This window comes from Theropithecus gelada, chromosome 18 (assembly GCF_003255815.1).
Source record: "Theropithecus gelada isolate Dixy chromosome 18, Tgel_1.0, whole genome shotgun sequence".
Classification (NCBI taxonomy): Eukaryota; Metazoa; Chordata; class Mammalia; order Primates; family Cercopithecidae; genus Theropithecus; species Theropithecus gelada.
In genome coordinates this window covers 1498336-1521794 of record NC_037686.1, presented here as the reverse complement: position 1 = coordinate 1521794, position 23459 = coordinate 1498336, and the positions used below count along the sequence as shown (strand labels likewise).

Below are 23459 nucleotides of genomic sequence, written 5' to 3'. Positions count from 1 at the left end.
TCGGCCTCAGCCTCCCAAGTAGCTGGGACTACAGGCGCCCGCCACCTCACCCAGCTAGTTTTTTTTGTTTTTTTTTTTTTGTATTTCTTAATAGAGACGGGGTTTCACCGTGTTAGCCAGGATGGTCTCGATCTCCTGACCTCGTGATCTGCCTGTCTCGACCTCCCAAAGTGCTGGGATTACAGGCTTGAGCCACCGTGCCCGGCCAGGTAATTATTATTATTATTGTGTAGAGATGGTAGTCTCACTGTGTTGCCCAGGCTGGTCTCAAACTCCTGGTTTCAAGCCATCCTCCTGCTTTAGCCTCCCAAAATGCTGGGATTACAGATATAAGCCACCACCCTCAGCCCCATTCTTTCTATATATCTCTCTATTTAGAAAATGAACTTTTTCGGCCGGGCGCGGTGGCTCAACCCTGTAATCCCAGCACTTTGGGAGGCCGAGGCGGGTGGATCACGAGGTCAGGAGATCGAGACCATCCTGGCTAACATGGTGAAACCCCGTCTCTACTAAAAATACAAAAAACTAGCCGGGCGTGGTGGCGGGCGCCTGTAGTCCCAGCTACTCGGAGGCTGAGGCAGGAGAATGGCGTAAACCCGGGAGGCGGAGCTTGCAGTGAGCCGAGATCGCGCCACTGCACTCCAGCCTGGGTGACACAGCGAGACTCCGTCTCAAAAAAAAAAAAAAAAAAAAAAAAAATTGGACCCATTTTCTCATCGATCCAATTGGGGCTGTGAGAGGGAGGGGCAGTGAATGGCCTCCCAAGGCTGTGTCTGGCCCAGTGCCTCTGGGGGAAACTGTCCCTGTGAGCCTGGGGCTGGGGGTTCCCAGCAGGCGGAGTCCTAGACTCTGGAAGGCAATTGCCTTTGGCTTCAACAGTCCTGGAAGTCACAAGGCTTGTTGATCACTTTCTGAGAGCCAGGGAGGAAGAGGGCAGGCACAGGGTCAGGTCTAAAGAGATCAGGTCAGCCTGCTCAAACCAGGTGGGGTCAGGAGGAGCCGGCGGGGATCCCGCTGCAGCTTCAGAAACGCAGTTCCCAGGCGGCAGTCAGCAGTTGGGCACAAGAGGATGTCCGAACAAGCCTCCAACCCAGAAAGTTACACCTCTTACTGCCGCAGTCCCACCCCTCAACACAGCCCACCTCTTCAGTTCTGTAGTGAGGGGTTCTGGGAACGCCTGTGACTGCCCGCCTTCCTCGGAGGCCTCAGAGGCCCCAATTGCATCTTCTGATGGGAACAACCATGAGAGCAGGGTGTGGACGGAAAGCCCCCAGCTCCAGCGAGATTCGCTCTCTGCCTCCTCACTCTGCGAAGGTCCCTACAACAGCTAAAAGGCAATTCATGCCGTCCAAAGGTTCCCTTCCCCTGCCGTTCCGCACGCCCTTCCCACTGTCCCCAAATGCTCGTGGCACGGCCTTGAGAGCAGCGCAGCGGGCAGGAAGCCCAGGCGCCCCGAGAACCTGCAGGGCTGCAGGTCGGGGTGTCTGCGGCAGCGTCCGCACCCCTGCAGGGCCCCAGCGGCTCGCTGAGCCTGGGGCTGGGCTCCGGGGGACTCCAGCGCTGGGGGCAAGGGGCGCTCACACCCGTCTCCTGACTCGCCCCACCCGTGGCCTGCGTTTAAAATCCACGCACCGGTCTTTCCGCGGCCAAAGCGATGCTGCCGGGATTGGTGATGACCCCAACTGCCCCGACCCCTAGAAGTGCAAACCAAACAGGCTGACCCGTGACCAAACGAGACCCGCGGAGCATCTGGGCTTCCAAGGTCCTCGGTACCGCCCGAGGCAGCGAAGGACACGCGGCTCCACGCGGCAGGAGCCGGGGACCACCGCGGGCTTCCAGAGCGCGAAGCCGCGAGCCTGGGCGGTGGAGAGCCGGTGCCAACGTCCTCCCCTGCGCCTGTCAGGCATTCGCCGGGCTGGCGGGCGGGCTGGCGAGGGCGGGGCCGCCGCACTTTAAGAGACGGTGCAGGCAGCGGGGCCTCCAGGCCGGCGAGGGGATCCGCGCCATGGAGGCCGCCCGGGACTATGCAGGAGCCCTCATCAGGCGAGTGCCCCCGCGTCCCCTGAGCCCCGCGTTCCCAGGCGCTTCCAGTCGCCCTGCGTTCAGTGCCTCACATTCCCCTGTGCGCCTCTCGTGCCGTACCCCGCTCCCCTCATCCCCCCGCTCCCCGCATTCTCTTGCGCTCCACGACCCCGCGCACACCCCCATCCGCCCCGCCGGTGCCCAGGCCGTCCAGCCGCGCCCGCGGGCAGAGCCCAAGCCCGTCCCGCGCCTCCTCACCCTCTTGCAGCTGGGCGCAGGTGCCAGGGGTGGCTCTCGCGAGGTGCGCGGGCGTCTGCAGACCGGGTGACAGCTGACGAGTGGCTGCATCTCTGGCCGCTGCTGCAGTCGCGGGCGCAGAAGAGGGTCCGGTCCCAGGAACCCCGAGCAAAGCCTCCACCGTGCGAGGGGAGCGGACTTCTGGGGGTCCTGGAAATCGCAGCGGGAGCTGGGCGCGGGAGTGGCCCGGGCTTGGCCCCTCCTGGAAGCGCGGGCTCTGGTCTCCGAGGGGAGCCCCCGACCGGCCGGCGGAGCCCGCCAGGTTGGTGGTGCTGGGAGAAGAGCTCCTCCTGCCTCCGGGTCCAGGGGCGGAGACGCTGCCTGGGGAGCAGGGGGACAAGGGGCAGGTGGACCCTGCGGAGTCTTCCCTGCGCTGCGCACCGGCTCGTGGTCGAACAGGCAGCATAGGCTATTTTCGTGCTTGGGTTCATCTTCATATCCCAGCAGACCCAAGCCAATTCTTGGTAAAATCCTAAGCCGTTGCGTGGCAGCAACTGTAAAGTATAGGTCTGAGAGGGAGATCGTGTTTCTCTGAAGATCAAGTACCTGAAAAAAGGATAGAGAACCGCTTGCGGGCCTGAAGGTGCAGGCGTTCGGCGGCGCCGGGTCCCACTGTGTGCTAGTGTGGCGGGCAGAGAGACCACACGGGTGAAAGGGAGCGGTCCGGCTACAAACCGCGATCTATGAGCTTCCGATCCCGGGTTCTTAAATGGGAGCTGTTGTAGACACTGCAGGTTAGAAGCATCTTTCTCTTTTAAAACAAGCCCACGGTACAAGTCTGGGCGGTGGCAGGGGGAGCTGAGAAATACCTGCGTCGTGTGTGGTCGTTAACACGCTTAGGCCTAAAGGTCAGGGCCCTGTTTCTTTTGCGTTCTTCCAGCACCATCCGCCCACATTCCCACTTCCAGGAGGTGAGGACTTAGCAGTTCGGATGCGTCCTTCCAACCGCTTATCCAGTGAATTCACAACACACCGATGTTCCCCCGGTGCATGAGGGAAGGAGGTGTGGGCTGACTCTGCACTAACCAATCCTCGGTGGCCTCTGAGCAGGATTCAGGCTGAGCCTCTCCCTGCCTCTGACTATTACAACAACTCATCAAAATCCAAAATGCATCTGTATGGGGTCTCCGTGAGGTCAAGTGTGAAGTGGAAGTGACTTGCTTATGAGCTGTTAACAAATGAAACAATGAGAAACCCTGAGTCTCCTAGGACACGTTCCTTCTAGCTTGGCTCCTCCCAGGATTGAATGACTTCACCTGTTAGGGATGAACTGTTGTTGCAGTTCTTTGAAATCCACCTGCTTCCAGGCTGAACTACTGTCATTCTGTGAAATCTACCTGTTTCCAAACTAAACTGGAAGAAAACAATCTGTAATTCTTGTTGAAGGGAAGACGCTTTTTCTTCCCTGCCCTTCTCAAAAAACCCTGTCCGGGCAAAAGAGCCAGAGGCCAGGTCCTAACACGTTTGCTAATTGTGCTCTTGCTGGACTTCTGCCTCCTGTCAGGGTTCCTTAATTTAAACCAGGTCCAGGATATCATAATTCTGTCTTTATCAGTAACTACATTTTGCCAAGGAAATAACTTAATCAATGTGCACAATTTCTAAAAATCAGGTACTTGTAGTCAGTGGTGAAACCTTAACCCAACAATTTGTTAGTCAGCTGGAATCATTAGGGGCCTTGGTCCTGAGGAAAGCAGCCTGAGGTCTCACAGCAAAGCTCCCGACATCAAGGAGGTCCACGTGCAGGTTGACGGTCACAGACAAAGTCTGCTCTGTTCGTGTGTCCTGCCAGTGATAACATTCCTGCCAAACGCTGAAGCTGTTACGAAGCTGATACCTGTTATAAACCTCGTGTGAAATGGCTGCTTTCATAGCCATCCAGCACATCTTTCCTTTCCTTGAACAAGGAACTCTAGGTTTGGTGCTGCTATTTCAGTACAAATTTCACCACAGTCTTCTTAGAGACATTACTAAGGAATTAAGTTTGCTGCAAGTGAATCTCATCTTTCTGCTTCTTGAATCTAAATTCTTATTTTAATGAAGCTGCAAAGTGTTCAAAGACTTCATGGTCATGTATTGAAAACTTGATAACGTCAAGCCTTTTTAGGGAGCTTGCGAAGAACTGGGCCATGAGCCAGGCAGTCCTTGTCGGGGCGAGTTCATCTGGGGGGCAGGTGCGCTCCCACCTGTGTATGTCACATCCAAGAGCCCTAGGGCAGCCGGGCAGCAGGAAGCCTCATCGAGGCAGCACTCGCTTCTCTGCCTCCTGCCATTGACCCCACCACCCTCTGACGCTGTCCCTACAGCTCAGGGACTCTTCTCCAGGCCTGTGGAGCAGTTTCCCAGCCCTCCCTTCTTTCTCCTTTTCTTCCTAATGAGACGCAGGGTTCCCTTAGCCATCACTGCCCCCCGAATATTCCCGGGCACCATCTTACCTGTACTGCTGCCCCTCACCCATGACACCAAAACATTTGCTTTGAGGAAGACCTTAATCCTGGGCCCTTTTCCTCCATAGGTGGCATATAAAGAAAGCTTTTTAATTCTCTGTTCAGCTCAGGGTTGTTTTACTGGAGAAGAGTTCAGGTCTACTGTCAGTCTGCGGCTTGTTGGTGTATTTCACACACTTTTGGAAGTTGGCAGTGCCTCGCCTCCCTCAGGGCGGAATACAAAGCCTTCCCTTCCTGCCTGTTCCTGGGAGACACGCCGTTTCACAGCGTTCTGTGAAGTCTGACTTTTCCTCTCTGGATTTCTCTGAAACAGCCTATTTCCTTAAACAACCTGTTTCCTTGTATCTTCCCTGTTAGAGGTTATTTCCCTTTCCGTTTCCTGCGGTTGTCTGTCCCCACTTTCACAGGAATTGGGAGTGGCGGTTCTCACATGTGTGTCTAAACGCAGGATCCTAGGGCTGCTCAGTGGCCCTGCTTTTAGGCACGGTGCTGATGGCCAGTGATAGAGATGACTCTACTCAGCGGGCTGGAGGTGAGTTGGGTGGAGACGGTGGCTTGTTCACGTAGCAACAGATTCGGTACCTGTAGGCCTGGCGTGCAGAACATCTCATTTTACCACTTTCTGTGTTACATATGAGATGGTCTTGATTTTACATAATTTGACTCAGAAATCACTCACCTTCCTCTTTGACAAGAAGGTGGGGGTAAATTTCCTGTCCTCAGTGCCCCCACCAGCCTTTCCTCCAGCAATGACCCAGCTCTTGGTTGGGAAATGCTACAGGTGAGAACAATAGGTGTTTTTTCACTGACAATGGCGATCTTGAGGGCAGGTGAAGGCAGGGAGAACCAGAAATGGTTGCCAGCTCTTATCTTGTCAGACAGGTAAAGACCGCAGGAACTTGGAATTAATCATTTGGGCCAGGTCACTGGAGCACAGGTACTTACGAAGGCGTGAGCATGTTCGTCCAATGAGGAAATGCAGGGCCAGGGCTAACTAGGTCAAAGCTGCGCCTTTGATCACTGGGGCTGCATCTAGCATTGGAAGACACAGATCATGTTCTCTCATTTCTCTGATTTTGGCCTGGCATCTTTAACTCAGTAAATAGATGGTGAGCTGATAGGTTCTTTGTGAAAGCAGGAAATGCACTGCCAGACCCCATGAGACAGATGCTAGAAGCCTTGTGCAAGACTGCGTTGACCTCCTGCTTTGGGGGCAAAGAGAGGGTGTTTCTTGCTGCTGAGGCCGGGCCCTTCTCTCCTGCGGGAGCCACCTCTTCTGGCCAGGTGCTGGGTGGAAGCTAGAGCTGGGCTCAGACTCTGGTCTAGCCTTTGCTGCCCTGACGACTCGCTTCCTGCTTTCCCCAGGCCTAGGTTTCACTGTTTGTAAGGTGGATCCCAAGGAGTGCTAACGCAAGTCGCTAGCTCTTACACACGAAGGTTTGGCATCCAGTGGCCCTCGGGCCTTTCTCTCTCTCTCCTTGTGGGGACTTCAGCTCATTTAAGTCTCAGCTGCTGTGATGAGGTGGAGGCGACTCCTGGGTTCTGAATGTGAAATGTAACACGGCCGGTCCTCGCCGCCCTCTCCCCCCGGTCACCAGGGGTGAGAGCGTGCGAGAATTCCCCGTGGTGTCAGCACAGCAGTGTTGTTCATGGCATTGTGTAACTGAGAACCCTGCGTCAGTCTCTTAATCGAGGTGACAGTTCAGAAGCTGTGTGCCAGTCCTGGGGCCGTGTTGGGGCACAGCCCTGCTGGGCAAGGCTCTGATTGACTTGGTGGGCCCCTGGCAACGGTGTGTAGGTCATTCTGACAGGTCCGGACCCCAACCCAGCACATTTCCCTCCGGCTTGCCTCATTGAAAACAAATTGTGGCCGGGCCCGGTGGCTCAAGCCTGTAATCCAGCACTTTGGGAGGCCGAGACGGGCGGATCATGAGGTCAGGAGATCGAGACCATCCTGGCTAACATGGTGAAACCCCGTCTCTAAGCCGGGTGAGGTGGCAGGCGCCTGTAGTCTCAGCTACTCGGGAGGCTAAGGCAGGAGAATGGCATAAACCCAGGATGCGGAGCTTGCAGTGAGCTGAGATCCGGCCACTGCACTCCAGCCTGGGCGACAGAGCGAGACTCCATCTCAAAAAAAATAAAAAATAAAAATAAAAAATAAAAGCATGCAGTGTAATCATGTGTTGAAGGCAGTTTTGCTTTTCTTTTCTTTTTTGGTTTTTTCATTTGGAGTCTCACTATGTCATCCTGGCTGGAGTACAGTTGTGTGACCTTGGGTCACTGCAATCTTGACCTTCTAGGTTCATCAGGGCTAAGCAATCCTCTCACCTCAGCTTCCCGAGTAGATGAGAGTATAGGTGCACCACCACACCCAGCTAATTTTTTTATTTTTATTTTTTTGTAAAGACAGGGTCTCACTATGTTGCCCAGGCTGGTCTCGAACTCCTGGGTTCAAGCTATCTTCTTGCCTCGGCCTCCCAAAGTACTGGAATTACAGGCGTGAGCCACCATGCCCAGCAGGTTTTGCATTGCTATCAAAAGTTTCATCTGGGAGGCTGAGGCAGGAGGGAGGACTCCTTGAGCCCAGGAGTTCAAGACCAGCCTGGGCAACAAAGTAAGGCCCTGTCTCTACAAAAATACAAAACTCAGACGAACACGATGGCTTGCACCTGTAGTCCCAGCTACTCAGGAGGCTGAGGGAGGAGGATTGCTTGAGCCCAGGATGTCAAGGCTGCAGTGAGTTGAGATCACACCACTGCACTCCAGCCTGGGCAACAGAGCAAGACCCTGTATCTAAAAGGAAAAAAAAAAGTAAATGTTTGAATGAATTTTTTGATAAATGAGGACTTACTCCAAAGTGTCCTGTGATGTAAGCCCTGTGGGTCTTTTCTTTCTTGTGATTCCAGCCACAGTTCTGAGAGTGGTTCTGCTGTTCTTGGTTCATCCTAAGTTGATTTCAGAAACTTCATTGATTGCTATAGTGACCAATATCACACTTTTGAATTGATTTCTGGCTCACCCTTACTGTATAAACAGGTAGCTGTATGCACGTGTCTGAGGGCCTTGCTAACTCTGTGTAACTGCTTCATGGTCACTAGAAATCATTCTTTTGGATTTTTTTTTTTTTTTTTTTTTTTGAGACGGAGTCTCGCGCTGTGTCACCCAGGCTGGAGTGCAGTGGCGCGATCTCGGCTCACTGCAGGCTCCGCCTCCCAGGTTCACGCCATTCTCCTGCCTCAGCCTCCGAGTAGCTGGGACTACAGGCGCCTGCCACCACACCCGGCTAGTTTTTTGTATTTTTAGTAGAGATGGGGTTTCACCATGTTAGCCAGGACGGTCTCGATCTCCTGACCTCGTGATCCACCCGCCTCGGCCTCCCAAAGTGCTGGGATTACAGGCTTGAGCCACCGCGCCCGGCCTCTTTTGGATTTTTTAAATCTCTAAAACCCATGCATATTTGCAGAATATAAATCTTATTTCTTGTTGGAGTCGAATGCCCTAACCATTCCTTCTCAAAGAGTTTCGGCAAGGACTTTGGATGTTCTAGTAAAATAGGAATAAAGATGGTTGTGTTTTTGGCTTGATGCGTTACTTGTTTCTTCTTTGGAATTATGTGTACATGTGTATATATAATTTTTAGTAATCCCAACCACTGAATTGCTTTATTTTAGAAGCAAATATTAAAAATGCATTATTTTTATGTACTTTCACACTTCTCATGAGAGACTCTTTTTAAAAAGTTTTACTTTTCACCTCCATTTTCAGGCCCCTGACATTTATGGGATCACAGACTAAGCGAGTCCTGCTCAGCCCGCTCACGCACCCAGCTCGCCCTTTCCGGGTCTCCAACCATGACAGGAGCAGCCGGCGTGGGGTGATGGCAAGCAGCCTGCAGGAGCTCATCAGCAAGGTGCCGCAGAGCCCGCACCTCTCCCCCAGTCCACAGGGGGGCGCCCTGCACTCACGCAGGGCCATGGTCTTGGGCTCATCAGCAAGGTGCTGCAGAGCCCACACCTCTCCCCCAGTCCACAGGGGGGCGCCCTGCACTCACACAGGGCCATGGTCTTAGGCTCATCAGCAAGGTGCTGCAGAGCCCGCACCTCTCCCCCAGTCCACAGGGGGGCGCCCTGCACTCACACAGGGCCATGGTCTTAGGCTCATCAGCAAGGTGCTGCAGGCACTTCTTCCCCAGTCCACAGCGGGGCGCCTTGCACTCACGCAGGGCCATGGTCTTGGGCTGTAAGCCAGGGCCAGCACAGAAAGGTCAAGAAAAGCTGCATCTCACCAGGAGGAAACGGGGAGAGAAATTGGGAATGACTGCTGGTGGTTCTGGAGTTTCTTTTTCTTTTTCTGTTTTTGAGACAGGGTCTTGCCATACTGCCCAGGCTGGCCTCAAACTCCTGGGCGTAAGTGATCCTCCCACCTCAGCCTCCCAAGTGCCTGCCAGTTTCTCTCTTGGCAGTGGTGGTGAAAGTGCCGTAAAATTGATTGTGGTGACGGTGGTCCAACTCTGTGAGCATACCAAAACCAAGGCTCTGTATACTTTAAATGAGTGGATCGTATGACATGTGAATTATATATCAATAAAGCTGGTTTTAAAAGGGGAGGAAAAGAAAGAAGGAGAAACAGCAACTTAAACTCATCAGACCTTCTCTTGGCCTCAGAGACTCTGAGAGTAAAGGTTAGGTGTAAATGATCAAGGGGAACATTACATCTCTGTACCATAAAACATTGAGGTACAGAGACAAAAACCTTAAAACAGTCACTAATGGAGAATGTCACTTTGTTTCTTTGACAAGGGAGGATGCAGGGATGGAGCCGGCTTTGGAAGTCTGGGTTTAGTTGTAAAGGCCGGGATCTAGAACAGTGTCCTAGACCACCAAATAAGGAAGAACCCCAGCCTCTCGGGGAAGCATAACTCAGACTCAGGCACCCATGGAAACGAGAAACAAGCATCCAACACACAGTCTCTGAAGCAAGAGAGATGCTCAGCTATGCACACGACGCTGTGGCTCTTACAGCAACAAACATGCAGGAGTTTTGTTTTTATTCATTTAAATAAATAGGTAATCTTAGAAATTACAAATATTATTTAATGTAATCATTATCTCATGTATCTTAAGAAGACAGATCCATTAAAAATCTTAACTTCCTGGCCGCATGCAGTGGCATGTACCTGTAGCCCCAGCCACTCCGGAGGCTGTGGCAGGAAGATTGCTTGAGCCCAGGAGTTCGAGGCTGTGATGCACTATGGTTGTGTCTGTGAACAGTCACTGCACTCCAGCCTCGGCGGCATAGTGGGTCCGCATCTTAGAAAGAGCATTCTTCACTTCCCTGCTTCCGAGCAAAGACTGAGTCATAGACACAAGTCAAGATTACCTTTACCGGCCGGGCGCGGTGGCTCAAGCCTGTAATCCCAGCACTTTGGGAGGCCGAGATGGGCGGATCACGAGGTCAGGAGATCGAGACCATCCTGGCTAACACGGTGAAACCCTGTCTCTACTAAGAAATACAAAAAATAGCCGGGCGAGGTGGCAGCGCCTGTAGTCCCAGCTACTCGGGAGGCTGAGGCCGGAGAATGGCGTGAAGCCGGGAGGCGGAGCTTGCAGTGAGCTGAGATCCGGCCACTGCACTCCAGCCTGGGCGACAGCGCCAGACTCCGTCTCAAAAAAAAAAAAAAAAAAAAGATTACCTTTACCATTAAAATTTTGTCAGAATCAGCCAACAGTTCTGAAAACTGTAACTTAATAAATGTCATTGGATGGTCACATGGAAATATCTGGCTTCACTCCATTTCTCTGATGCGTTGCCCACCTAGACTCTGGATGCCCTTGTCATCACCACTGGACTGGTCACTCTGGTGCTGGAGGAAGATGGCACCGTGGTGGACACAGAAGAGTTCTTTCAGACCTTGGGAGACAACACGCATTTCATGATCTTGGAGAAAGGACAGAAGTGGATGCTGGTAAGCAAAAACACTGTCACCCAAACAGCTACTCGGTAGACTTTTTACCTACAAAAGTTCACGCCCTACTTGACTGCTGACTTGTCCACATTCTTTTTTTTTTTTTTTTTTTTTTTTTGAGACGGAGTCTCACTCTGTTGCCCAGGCTGGATGGAGTGCAGTGGCGCGATCTCGGCTCACTGCAAGTTCCGCATCCCAGGTTCATGCCATTCTCCTGCCTCAGCCTCCTAAGTAGCTGGGACTACAGGCACCCGCCACCATGCCCAGCTAATTTTTTGTATTTTTACTAGAGGCGGGGTTTCACGGTGTTAGCCAGGATGGTCTCGATCTCCTGACCTCATGATCCGCCCACCTCGGCCTCCCAAAGTGCTGGGATTACAGGCGTGAGCCACCGCGCCCGGCCAACTTGTCCACTTTCTAAATATGCACTTTGTATTCACCTAACAACTGGATCCACTGCCCTCAAAGGAATTCTTACAAGTGTTTCTAGGAAACTTAGTCTCTCTGTGAACTGAGGCTATTTGACATAAAGCAAATAATTCCAAGGAACAGGTTTTGGCCAGTGAGTAGCTACAGATCCTGTAAAATGCACAGAATTGACTTGGCAACTCTTCATCATCTCTGTTCTTTGAAGGCTGGAAAAGTAAACACCGTCAAGGAAGTTAGGGAGAGGGGTGTGTGTGCATGCGTGCACATGTGTGAGTACGGAGATTTAGAAAAGTAAAGAGACAGAATGAAGACTTCGGTCTCTGGGAAAACTATAGATAATATGGCTCAAAAAACGTTCTCAGTATAAAATGCCTAAAAATGTAAAGCACAATATCAAAATATATCTTCATATAATAAACTGATCTCCAAGAAAGAGAAATCCTTAGTGGTTAAAATTTTGTGAGGCCAGCATCCAGAGAGGAACGTGAACACTGAAGCTGGCAGGTCCCCGGGCGCCTCCTCTGGGGTTCCCCCACCTGTGAGCACCCACTGACCTCAGGGACAGATGCTGGGAGGACAGAGACAGCCTCCAGCTGACACAAAGTCGGGGGTGAGATTCGAGGGTCTGCGTAAAGCCCGGGATCTTAGAGCTCTCTCCTGGGAATTTCGGCCACAAGCTGCCCTCATGAGGGTTCAGGCATTGCTGAGTCCCAAACCCCTAAGCTGAGAGTTCGGTTTTCAGAGATCTGGGGGAGTAGCATCAATGGAGGGGTTTGCTCGTTGGATTCTCTTTGCTGCAGCCCCATTTCCAGGGTGGAAGTGCCCCAGGTAACTAGCAGGAGCTCAGGCAGTTCCCTTGGGATGAACGTCCATCCTGGCCTCAAAGAGTTTTCATTCCTAACGTTCTCACAATGCAAGTTCACAGTCAAAACACTGAACGTAAGGACTCAGGCGCCACATTCATGAGAGTAAGCAGAAGCGCCGGGCGCGGTGGCTCAAGCCTGTAATCCCAGCACTTTGGGAGGCCGAGACGGGCGGATCACGAGGTCAGGAGATCGAGACCATCCTGGCTAACACAGTGAAACCCCGTCTCTACTAAAAAAAAAAAATACAAAAAACTAGCCGGGCGAGTTGGCCGGCGCCTGTAGTCCCAGCTATTTGGGAGGCTGAGGCAGGAGAATGGTGTAAACCCGGGAGGCAGAGCTTGCAGTGAGCTGAGATCCAGCCACTGCACTCCAGCCTGGGTGACAGAGCGAGACTCCATCTCAAAAAAAAAAGAGAGAGTAAGCAGAAGCAATAAAGTCAGGCCTGCCAGGACGGCAGGTGTTGGAATCATCAGATACAGCATATGAAATTAGTGTACTGAAAATGCTCACCTAAGGCTAAATTTGACTGACTAGATAAATAAATAAATAAAATGCTCAAAGAAGTATTAAAAATAATCTAAAGTAAGAATAGCCAGGAATTGAAGACCAGCCTAGGCAACATAGCAAAACCCCAATCTCTACAAAAAAAAAAAAAATTTAAGAATTAGCTGGACAAGGTGGTACACACCTGAAGTCCTAGCTATGCAGGAGGCTGAGGCGGGAGGATCACTTGAGCCTGGGAGTTGGATGCTGCAATGAACTATGATCGCACCACTGCACTCCAGCCTGAGAGACAGAGCAAGATCCTATCTCCAAAAAAATAAAAAATAAGAAAATACCAGCCTGGGCAACATGGCAAAACTCCATCTCTACCAAAAAATACAAATATTAGCCTGGCATAGTGTGCATGCTTGTAGTCCCAGCTACTTAGGAGGCTGAGACGGGAGAATCACTTGCACCTGGGAGGCCGAGGCTGCAGAAAGTCATGATTGCACCATTGCATTCCAGTCCCAGGGACAGAGGGACACCCTGTCAAAAAATAAAAATAAATTAAAAAGGAACAAGAGATAATAAGAACTGACTACACAGATTTGAAATAATCAAATAGAATGTTTGGAAATGAAAAATATAACAACTAAAATCGAGTAAATGGAGACTCGGCCGGGCGCGGTGGCTCAAGCCTGTAATCCCAGCACTTTGGGAGGCCGAGACGGGCGGATCACGAGGTCAGGAGATCGAGAACATCCTGGCTGACACGGTGAAACCCTGTCTCTGCTAAAAAATAGAAAAAACTAGCCGGGCGAGGTGGCGGGCGCCTGTAGTCCCAGCTACTCGGGAGGCTGAGGCAGGAGAATGGCGTGAACCTGGGAGGCGGAGCTTGCAGTGAGCTGAGATCCGGCCACTGCACTCCAGCCCGGGAGACAGAGCGAGACTCCGTCTCAAAAAAAAAAAAAAAAAAAGTAAATGGAGACTCAAGTTAGACAGAGCTGAAGGTAACGATAAAAGATATGAAAGATGTTGCCTGTAATATAACACAAAGCAGTAGAGGTGGGGAACACGAAGGATGTGAGAGACCAGACTGAAATCTAATCTCTTCCTTTTTGGCATCCTCAGGTAGGGAAGGATTTTTTTAAAACAAGACACAATGCGCAAGTCTCTCTCTCTCTCTTTTTTTTTTTTTCTTTTTTTTGAGACGGAGTCTCACTCTGCTGCCCAGGCTGGAGTGCAGTGGCGCGATCTCGGCTCACTGCAACCTCTGCCTCCTGAGTTCAGGTGATTCTTCTGCCTCAGCCCCCCAAGTAGCTGGAACTACAGGTGTGTGCCACCACACCTGGCTAATTTTTGTATTTTACAAAATTTAGCCCCAGAGGTGGGGTTTCACCATGTTGGCCAGGCTGGTCTCAATCTCCTGACCTTGTCATCCACCTGCCTCAGCCTCCCAGAGTTCTGGGATTACAGGCTTGAGCCACCACACCCGGCCAACACAATGCACAAGTCATTTTTTTTAAAAAAGAAATCAATTCATTTAAGAATGTTGTCCATCAAAAGATACTATCAAGGAAGTAAAATAAGCCACGAAATGGGGAGAAGGTGTTTTCAACATAACCTGATAAAAGATTAGTATTCAGTAAATGTAAATAACTCATATAAATAAATTATGAAAACAACAAGTAATCCAATTTAAAAATGAGCTAAAGAAGCCACACACGGTGGCTCACACCTGCAATCCCAGCACTTTGGGACGCCAAGGTGGGAGGACTGCTTGAGCCCAGGAGTTCGAGACCAGCCTGGGCAACATAGCAAGACTTTGTCTCTACTAAAAATGAAAAAAAATTGGCCAGGCGTGGTGGTGCGCACCTGTAGTCCCAGCTACTTGGCGGCTGCGGCAAGAGGATTGCTCGAGCCCAGGCGTTTGAGGTGGCAGTAAGCTGTGATCAAGCCCCTTCATTCCAGCCTAGGCGACAGAGCAAGTTTCAAGATAAAAAAAAAAAAAGGAGGGAGCAAGAGACAGAGACAGGCATCTCCACAATAAACAATGATACCATTTTTACACCATTAGATGTGGTATTGTCAGATTCTTGATTTTTTTTATTTTTAAGATATAGGGCAACATACTCCTCTACTACCGCCAACAGCCACTTAATACAACAATATGCTTCATCTCAGAGAGTGAGGCACAGACCATGACCCAGCAGCAGCTTTCCTGGGCATGAACCCGAGACTCCGACACCGCCACATCAGCAGGTGTGTGTCAGAGTGTCCACGGCAGTAGTGCAAGTGGTGAGAGCAAACACTGGAAACAAATCATGTACCCCTGCAGTACACACGTGTGCCCAACAGCGTACTTCTAAGTAAATAGGCACAAATAAACTATAATGTGGTCCCTGAACAGAATGCTCTTCAGCTGTGGAAATGCGTGAAGTTCAGCTACAGGCATCCATGTGGATACACATCAGCTATGCTGAGCAAAAGATCACAGGATAATACAGTAAACAAGGCGTCCTCAAACTTTATCTCAGGACCTCTTTACGCTCCTAAAAATTAATGAGGACACCAAACAGCCTTTGGCATGATCTCGGCTCACTGCAACCTCTGCCTCCTAGGCTCAAGCAATTCTTGTGCCTCAGCCTCCCAAGTAGCTGGGATCACAGGCAAGCCACCACCACGCCCGGCTAGTTTTTGTATTTTTAGTAGAGACAGAGTTTTACCATGTTTCCCTGGCTGATCTTGAACTTCTGACCTCAAGGGATCCACCCGCCTCAATCTCCCAAAGTGCTGGGATTACAGGCGTGAGCCACCACACCCAGCTTGTATCAATAAACTCTATAGACATCTGCCAATCAGAGGTTCTGAACTCCAGAGACTTTGTCCCTTGGGGGACATTTGTTAATATCTGAAGACATGTTAGACTATTGCATCTAGTGGGTAGAGACCAGAGACGCTGCCAAACATCCTACAATGCACAGGACAACCCCAACAGCAAAGACTTCTCCAGCCTCCAGTGTCAGCAGTGTCAAGGGCGAGAAACTATAAGCTATAGATAGATATAGATATTCCCAGCAGTCAAAATTGTTTTCTGTTTGTTTGTTTGTTTGTTTTTTGAGACAGAGTCTCGCTCTGTAGCCCAGGCTGGAATGCAATGGCATGATCTTGGCTCACTGCAACTTCCGCCTGCCGGCTTCAAGGGATCCTCCTGCCCCAATCTCCTGAGTAGCTGGGATTACGAGCACCTGCCACCATGCCCAGCTTTTTTTTTTTTTTTTTTTTTTTTTTCATTTTTAGTAGAGACGGGGTTTTGTTATGTTGGCCAGGCTGGTCTCAAACTCCTGACCTTAGGTGATCCACCTGCCTTGGCCTCCCAAAGTGCTGGGATTATAGGCATGAGGCATCGCCCCCAGTGGTTTTTTGTTTTGTTTTGTTTTGTTTTTAATGTGTTTGCTTTTTGTTTTGAGACAGTCTTGCTCTGTCGCCCAGGCTGGAGTGCAGCGGCACAATCTCAGCTCCCTGCTACCTGGACCTCCTGGGCTCAAGTAATCCTCCCACCTCAGCCTCCCAAGTAGCTGGGACTACAGGCATGTGCCACCGTGCCCGTCTGATTTTTGTATCTTTTTGTAGAGACAGAGTTTTGCCATGCTGGCCAGGCTGGCTTCAAACTCCTGGTTTTAAGCTCCTGAGCTCTAGCGATCCACCACCTCTGCCTCCCACAGTGCTGGGATTACAGGTGTGAGCCACCACGCCCAGCCGATATTCAAAATTTAAATTGTTTGGAAGTTACTAATGAGCGTATTTTTTGAAAGAAATTAAAATTCAGAAATTTTAAAATAGGTATTAATTCATTAAAAGTAATAACCCTAGCTGGGCGCGGTGGCTCACGCCTGTAATCCCAGCACTTTGGGAGGCCGAGGCGGGCGGATCACGAGGTCAGGAGATCGAGACCATCCTGGCTAACACGGTGAAAACCCGTCTCTATTAAAAATGCAAAAAATTAGCCGGGCGAGGCGGCGGGCGCCTGTAGTCCCAGCTACTCGGGAGGCTGAGGCAGGAGAATGGCGGGAACCCGGGAGGCGGAGCTTGCAGTGAGCCGAGATCGCGCCACTGCACTCCAGCCTGGGCGACTAAGCGAGACTCTATCTCAAAAAAAAAGAAAAAAAAAAAAAGTAATAACCCAATACAGATTAACTGAACTCACATTTTTTCTTTTTTTTTTTCTTTTTTTTTAAAGACAGAGTCTCGCTCTGTCACCAAGGCTGGAGTGTAATGGTGCGATCTCAGCTCACTGCAACCTCCGCCTCCCAGGTTCAAGCGATTCTCCTGCCTCAGCCTCCCAAGTAGCTGGGATTACAGGCGCCCACCACCACGCCCGCCTAATTTTTGTATTTTTAGTATTTTTAGTAGAGATGGGGTTTCACATGTTGGCCAGGCTGGTCTGAGCTTCCCAAACGCGTTTCCCGGCTGAGAGCTCGCTGGCGCCCCCAAGAGGCCGCCGAGAGAAAACAGCCTCAGCTGTGATTTTTTTTGGGGGGGGGGGGTTTGGGGTTTTTTTTTGTTTGTTTTTTTGTATTTTTTTTCTGGTGGTGGTGGTGGTGGGTTTTTTGTTTGTTTGTTTGGGTTTTTTTGTTTGTTTGTTCGTTTGTTTTGAGATGGAGCCTCACTCTGTCGCCCAGGTGGGAGTGCAGTGAGGTGATCTCGGTTCACTGAAACCTCTACCTCCCTGGTTCAAGTGATTCTCCTGCCTCAACTTTCTGAGTAGCTGGGATTACAGGCGTGCACCACCATGCCCGACTAATTTTTGAATTTTTAGCAGAGACGGGGTTTGGCCATGTTGGCCAGGCTGGTCTCAAACTCCTGACCTCAGGTCATCCGCTCGTCTCCGCCTCCCCAAAGTGCTGGGATTACAGGCGTGAGCCACTGCGCCAGGCCTCAGCTTTGATTTTTAAAGTGAGAAGAGGGAGCTACAACTGCTTAGAAAAAGATGAGGAAGTCAACCTCACCCAAGAGTCCACCTCACAAAATCTTATTTTCTTTTTCCTTCTTTTTTTTTTTTTTTTTTTTTTTTTGACAAGGTCTGGCTCTGTCATCCAGTCTGGAGGGCAGTAGCGCAATCATAGCTCACTGCAGCCTCAACCTCCTGGCCTGTTCGAGGGGTCCTCCTGCCCCAGCCTCCCAAAGTGCTGAGACTACAGGCATGAGCCGCTGCGCCTGGCCACAAAATCTTTCTTGAAAGACAAATTAAAGTCAAAGACAAATGCCTGGCATTTGTACCTTGGGGCAGCTTTGCTCTCTTATATTTTTAAAGTGTCACAGGAGAGAGAGCTTTTAGGAGACAGATTCCCAATCCACACATACCCCAGATCTATTCAAACAAATTCCGTATGATCCGAATTAGAGGCTGCAGCTGAACCACAGGTGGGTTTGTCTGTATGGTGGAATGGGAATAAAGAAGGCTGGCCACAGTGAGGAGGGTTTGGGTAATTTTAAGGGTGTTTACGTTTTAAGTTCCTATTCATGAAGTCACTGTCATTAGTGAATTTTCCATTCACAGCTTCAGCGGCTCCCAACCCCAAAGGCTCACGAGACCCGAATCCTGAGTGCTGCAAGATCTGTATGCGGCACAAGGCACTCAGGAAGAACCTCTCCTGGCCTGGCATTTGTACTGGGGGCGGCTTTGCTCTCATATTTGTTTTTTTGTTTTTTTTTTGTTTTTTTTTTGTTTTTGAGACGGAGTCTCGCTCTGTCACCCAGGCTGGAGTGCAGTGGCCGGATCTCAGCTCACTGCAAGCTCCACCTCCCGGGTTCACGCCATTCTCCTGCCTCAGCCTCCCGAGTAGCTGGGACTACAGGCGCCTGCCACCTCGCCCGGCTAAGTTTTTGTATTTTTAGTAGAGACGGGGTTTCACTGTGTTAGCCAGGATGGTCTCGATCTCCTGACCTCGTGATCCGCCCGTCTCGGCCTCCCAAAGTGCTGGGATTACAGGCTTGAGCCACCGTGCCCGGCCTGCTCTCATATTTGTAAAGCATTTTGTGGGGAAAATTCTATTCCGGTGCTATTTATAAACCTGGGGATGTGTAGAGGTCACTGACTGTCTCCTCCCACCCAGGGGGTCTCCCGCCACCCAGGGGGTCTCCTCCCACCCAGGGGGTCTCCCTCCACCCAGGGGGTCTCCTCCCACCCAGGGGGTCTCCCTCCACCCAGGGGGTCTCCTCCCACCCAGGGGGTCTGCTGCATGGCTTTGGGCTGTCCCATGGAGTCTGCTGTCATCCCGGGGATTATTAAAACACAGGGGTGCTCTGGGAAGGTGCCCACTCCCCCCTCACTTCAGCCATATGATTCTGGTACTTTCCACCCAGTAGCCCCTGTAAAATTGAACCAATGCTGCCTGCTTCTCCATTACCATCACTGTGTTATGGTGATGAGATGAGATTCTCTTGTCACCAGGTAACCATGGTGGCCTCCAGGGCATGTCGGTCCCCACCACTCATCAGAGCACAACTATCCACTGAGCAACGGGGTTCTAAAATCCAGGCCCTGATGCCACACCAGAGTCACCCTGCGTCCCGAACTGAAGGCAGATTAGGGAGAGACGTCTCGTGGCTAATCGAACACAGTCACAGTGTGTACAAATGGGTCCTGCCGAAAGCATCTCTCCATCAATTAGCCACGGAGCTGCTCACAGACCTTAAACAGACATATAGGAGAACCTGAAGCTGGCATAAGAGCAGAGTGATGACGTGGGAGGGTTAGGAAGGCTCCTGAAACCTGCCCCTCCCCCCACTGTCACAGGGCAGCAAGCACATCCCCACTTGCTCACCACCGAAGAGGTCGGGAATAGCAAGAGTCACCTTCGACTTGTACAGGCTGAACCCCAAGGACTTCATCGGCTGTCTTAACGTGAAGGCCACCATGTATGAGATGTACTCCGTGTCCTACGACATCCGGTGCACGGGACTCAAGGGCCTGCTGAGGTAACACACTCCAGGGGTCACCTCCGGGGGTGTGGAGACTGCACAGGTGCGGCACGGGCAGCGGGTCCCCACCCTGTTCCTCTGGGCTCCCAGGCTGGCTAGCACTGGTAGGGGCACTTGGAGTCATGTTGTCTGGAGCAGGTCACCTCTTACCCCACAGGCTCATTTCACACAACAGGAAGTCTCAAGCCAAAACAGATTTGTTTCTTCCAAAGACCATTAACTATAGTTCATTAGAATCAAAAGCTAAATAATAAATATAAAGAGAAACCACATTCATTTTAAGAACTAGAGCCCTTAATTCTAGGTGATGACAACTAAAATCAGAGCCATGGAGGTTGTGCCAGGTTTGTATAGAGCGGCCACCTAGACCCTGGCAAATCACACGCTTCCTGTACCCCTGATAACTTCAGCCTCACCAGTACGGCGGCATGGGCATGTGTCTTCTCCACATAATGCCAGGGCACCGTCATCCCAAAGACGAGGGCCAGGCTGGCTGCACAGCATCCCGGGAGAGAGAACTTTTAGAAGAGAGATTCCGGATCCAACCATACCCCAGACCTATTCAAACGAATTCTGTGTGATCAGAAGGAGCCTTCCTGGGTGTTCCTGCTCCATAACCGGGTGGCACCCCTGCCACTGAGCCTGGGACTGAGAGAGACACCAGCAGTCCCTGCTCTAAGGAATCAGCTGTGTGACCTTTCACAGACTCCTTAACTTCTCTGAGCCTTGCTTTTATCTTTAAATGAGAAGGTTGGTCAGGTGTGGTGGCTCACACCTATAATCCCAGCACTTTCGGAGGCCGAGGCTGGCAGATCACTTGAGGACAGAGTTCGAGACCAGCCTGGCCAACATGGTGAAACCCTGTCTCTGCTAAATATACAAAAATTAGCTGGGCCTGGTGGCAGGTGCCTGTAATCCCAGCTACTTGGGAGGCTGAGGCAGGAGAATCGCTTAACCCCGGGAGGCGGAGGTTGCAGTGAGCTGAGATCCACCACTGCAGTCCAGAGTGGGTGACAGAGCAAGACTCTGTCTCAAAAATAAATAAATAAATAAATAAAAATTAAATAAATAAATAGAATGAGAAGGTTGCTTCCAAGCTCTTTACGATTGCCAAGGCTCTAAATACACCTATTTCTACTCCAGTAAATTGATCGTTGATCCTTAAAGAACTAATCTCTGGAGGGAGTGGATGGGAGAGCGGCTAACTGCAGTAGAAAGGTCTTCGAGTTGAAAAGTTTTGCAACTGCTGCCATTCCAGTGCCCCCTGCACATCCCCCTGGGCAGGGCCGCCCGTTTCTCTTTGAGGGTGTTGGTTCCGTGCCCCGTGGCCTTGACAACTGCCCTGATCTGCGCTGAGCACAGCAAAGGGGAAATGCTCTCCTCTCAGGGGTCTCCCGGCCCCACCTGCGGTGGGACAGGGTGTGTGGCTTCTCTGTGGCCTCAGTTTCCCATTCAGAGCCATCAGTGGCTGACTCTAAACTACAGTCACTGTCACGTGTTGGAGTCGTGACTCCCAGGAGAGCTTCGTTTTTTTCTTTTTGCCGGGATAGGAGAAAATAGCTTGACACTTGGATTTTAAAAGTGAGGCAAGCAAGAGAGTTACAGCTGAAATAGGTATAATGAAGAAAGCTAATCTCACCTAAAATTCCGCCTCAGCAAAATCTTTTTTCTTTTTCTTCTCTCTTTTTTTTTTTTTTCTTGAGACTGAATCTCACTCTGTTGCCCAGGCTGGAGTGCAGGGGCGCGATCTTGGCTCACGACAAGCTCCTCCTTTCAAATTCAAGCGATTTCCGTGGCTCAGCCTCCTGAGTAGCTGAGATTACAGGCACGCACCACACACTCAGCTAACTTTTGTATTTTTAGTAGAGACGGAGTTTCACCGTGTTAGCCAGGCTGGTCTCAAACTCCTGGCCTCAGGTGATCCACCCACCTCGCCTCCAAAAGTGCTGAGATTATAGGCGTTAACCACGTGCCAGGCCCTTTTTCTTTTTTTAAAGAAACAGGGTCTCACACTGTCCCCCAGGCTGGAGTGCAGTGGCACAATCATAGCTTACTCCTGCTTCCAACTCCTGGGCTCAAGCGGTCCTCCCACCTCAGCCTCTGAAAATGCTGGGATTATGGACGTGAGCCACCACACCTGGCCACAAAGTCTTTCTTGAAAGACAAGTTCGGCCGGGCGCGGTGGCTCACGCCTGTAATCCCAGCACTTTGGGAGGCCGAGGTGGGCGGATCACGAGGTTGGGAGATCGAGACCATCCTGGCTAACATGGTGAAACCCCGTCTCTACTAAAAATACAAAAAAAAAATTAGCCGGGCGAGGTGGCGGGCGCCTGTAGTCCCAGCTACTCGGAGGCTGAGGCAGGAGAATGGCGTGAACCCGGGAGGCGGAGCTTGCAGTGAGCCGAGATCGCGCCACTGCATTCCAGCCTGGGCGACAAAGCGAGACTCGGTCTCAAAAAAAAAAAAAAAAAAAAGACAAGTTCAGCCTTCTTGTTACTAATTTTATTCTCTGATGGATCTGATGACACTGTAAGCAGCCACGGAACTCACAACAGCCCCACACTGGAGGCACCGCCTGCGGGGACCCTGTTGTGGGTGGTGGGAGCAGTGGACCCTCCTGATGAGACAGCTGCCCAGGCTCGGCTATCACATCCTCATGGGCTCGGCCACTACTGAATGTCCTGCTACTACCTTAGGAAGGGAAGGGGTTTCAGTATCAGGGTCCCTAGAACAGCCCAGCAGCCACTACTACCTTAGGAAGGGAAGGGGTTTCAGTATCAGGGTCTCTAGAACAGCCCAGCAGCCGAAGCCCAGGACGCAGCACACCTGTGCAGGTGCGGCCATCTGCTCTGCACAGAGCTTGCCGGCCACTCAACAAGCAGGCCACGCTTCAGCTGGCTCGTGGGAGCCGTGCTTCTTGGGGTGGTCTTGGGCCAGCAGCAGGGGGTCCCCAGGGAGCTCACAGAGACCTGCTCCCGGCCAGACCCACTGCTGTGGCAGCTGCATCTGTGCCAGCCTTGGGACACGTGTGCCCTGACAGTGCTCAGACAGCCACGCTCTAAATGTGAGCCTGGCCTCCTCCGAGTGCCTTTTGGTGGGGGAGTGAAGTATCCCCATCCTGTCTGGTTCTCACTGGCCCCAGATCCCAAGCTAAAGCCTCCCGGTCTCCCTCTGTCACAGGAGCCTGCTGCGGTTCCTGTCCTACTCTGCCCAGGTGACGGGACAGTTTCTCGTCTATATGGGCACATACATGCTGCGGGTGCTGGATGACAAGGAAGAGCGACCATCCCTCAGGTCACAAGCCAAGGGCCGGTTCACGTGTGGATAGGGATGCAGGCTGTTGCGGGCTCTGGAGCCAAACACCGGGTTTCATTTGGCTCAATGATGAGTGTTGAAGATGCTTTTATGTTCTGAGCCACATGCACTTGTAGGCACTGGTCACGCCCGCCAGGAGCAGTGCCCGGGAAAGGAAAGGGTCTGGTGGTACATGAAGTAGGGGCAGTGGGCAGGGTACCCTGGGGGGAGGCGTGGAGGGCCCCGGGGGCCATGGGAAGGGACCACGCAGCAGGCGTGCCCAGGAGCAGTGTGCATGTGTCAGAGCCATTTGGTCCGTCATCTCCTGCAATAAACCCATCGCAAGAATGACCTTGTGTATGATACTTCTTGCATCTCCTTTATCTCTCAAAAGAGCAAAAAAAAAAAAAAAACCCTATCAGAACAGCAAAAAAAAAAAAATACCGAAAAGCAAAACTCATCCAGGAATATTCTAACAGATATAATCCCTCATAAGTCTTTATTAGTGCTACAAAAATAACAAGCTGCAAAATGTTATTGTATGTTTTTTTCACATATGAATCTTTAGTGGGCTCAGAGGGGCCCTCATACTGAAGGACTCAAATTTTGGAGGTCTTCAAGGACTTTTTTACTTTCTGCTTGTGAGAATGAAAGGACTTTACTTTTTTAGCC

General features: G+C 51.2%; 1 protein-coding gene across 2 annotated transcripts; it reads left to right on the top strand.

Moving 5' to 3' along the window:
• Positions 1 to 1946: 1946 nt before the first annotated feature.
• Positions 1947 to 23142, top strand: CIDEA (cell death-inducing DFFA-like effector a). 2 transcript variants are annotated; one of them, XM_025365407.1, is made up of 5 exons: positions 1947 to 2043; positions 8532 to 8676; positions 10585 to 10731; positions 19309 to 19490; positions 22674 to 23142. In XM_025365407.1, exons 1-5 carry the CDS (start codon positions 2006 to 2008, stop codon positions 22819 to 22821), a joined length of 660 nt encoding a protein of 219 aa, XP_025221192.1. In that variant the 5' UTR covers positions 1947 to 2005; the 3' UTR covers positions 22822 to 23142. The 2 variants fall into 2 exon arrangements, with proteins under 2 accessions (XP_025221192.1, XP_025221193.1); XM_025365408.1 differs by having other exon boundaries at positions 1983 to 2581.
• The last annotated feature ends 317 nt before the right edge of the window (positions 23143 to 23459 follow it).

What these genes read in the sequence shown, in the direction of transcription:
- CIDEA (XM_025365407.1), top strand. Translation starts at nt 2,006, where the DNA reads ATGGAGGCCGCCCGGGACTATGCAGGAGCCCTCATCAG. An exon ending in TATGCAGGAGCCCTCATCAG is followed by an intron (nt 2,044 to 8,531) that starts GCGAGTGCCCCC and finishes CTCCATTTTCAG; the next exon opens with GCCCCTGACATTTATGGGAT. An exon ending in TGCAGGAGCTCATCAGCAAG is followed by an intron (nt 8,677 to 10,584) that starts GTGCCGCAGAGC and finishes TTGCCCACCTAG; the next exon opens with ACTCTGGATGCCCTTGTCAT.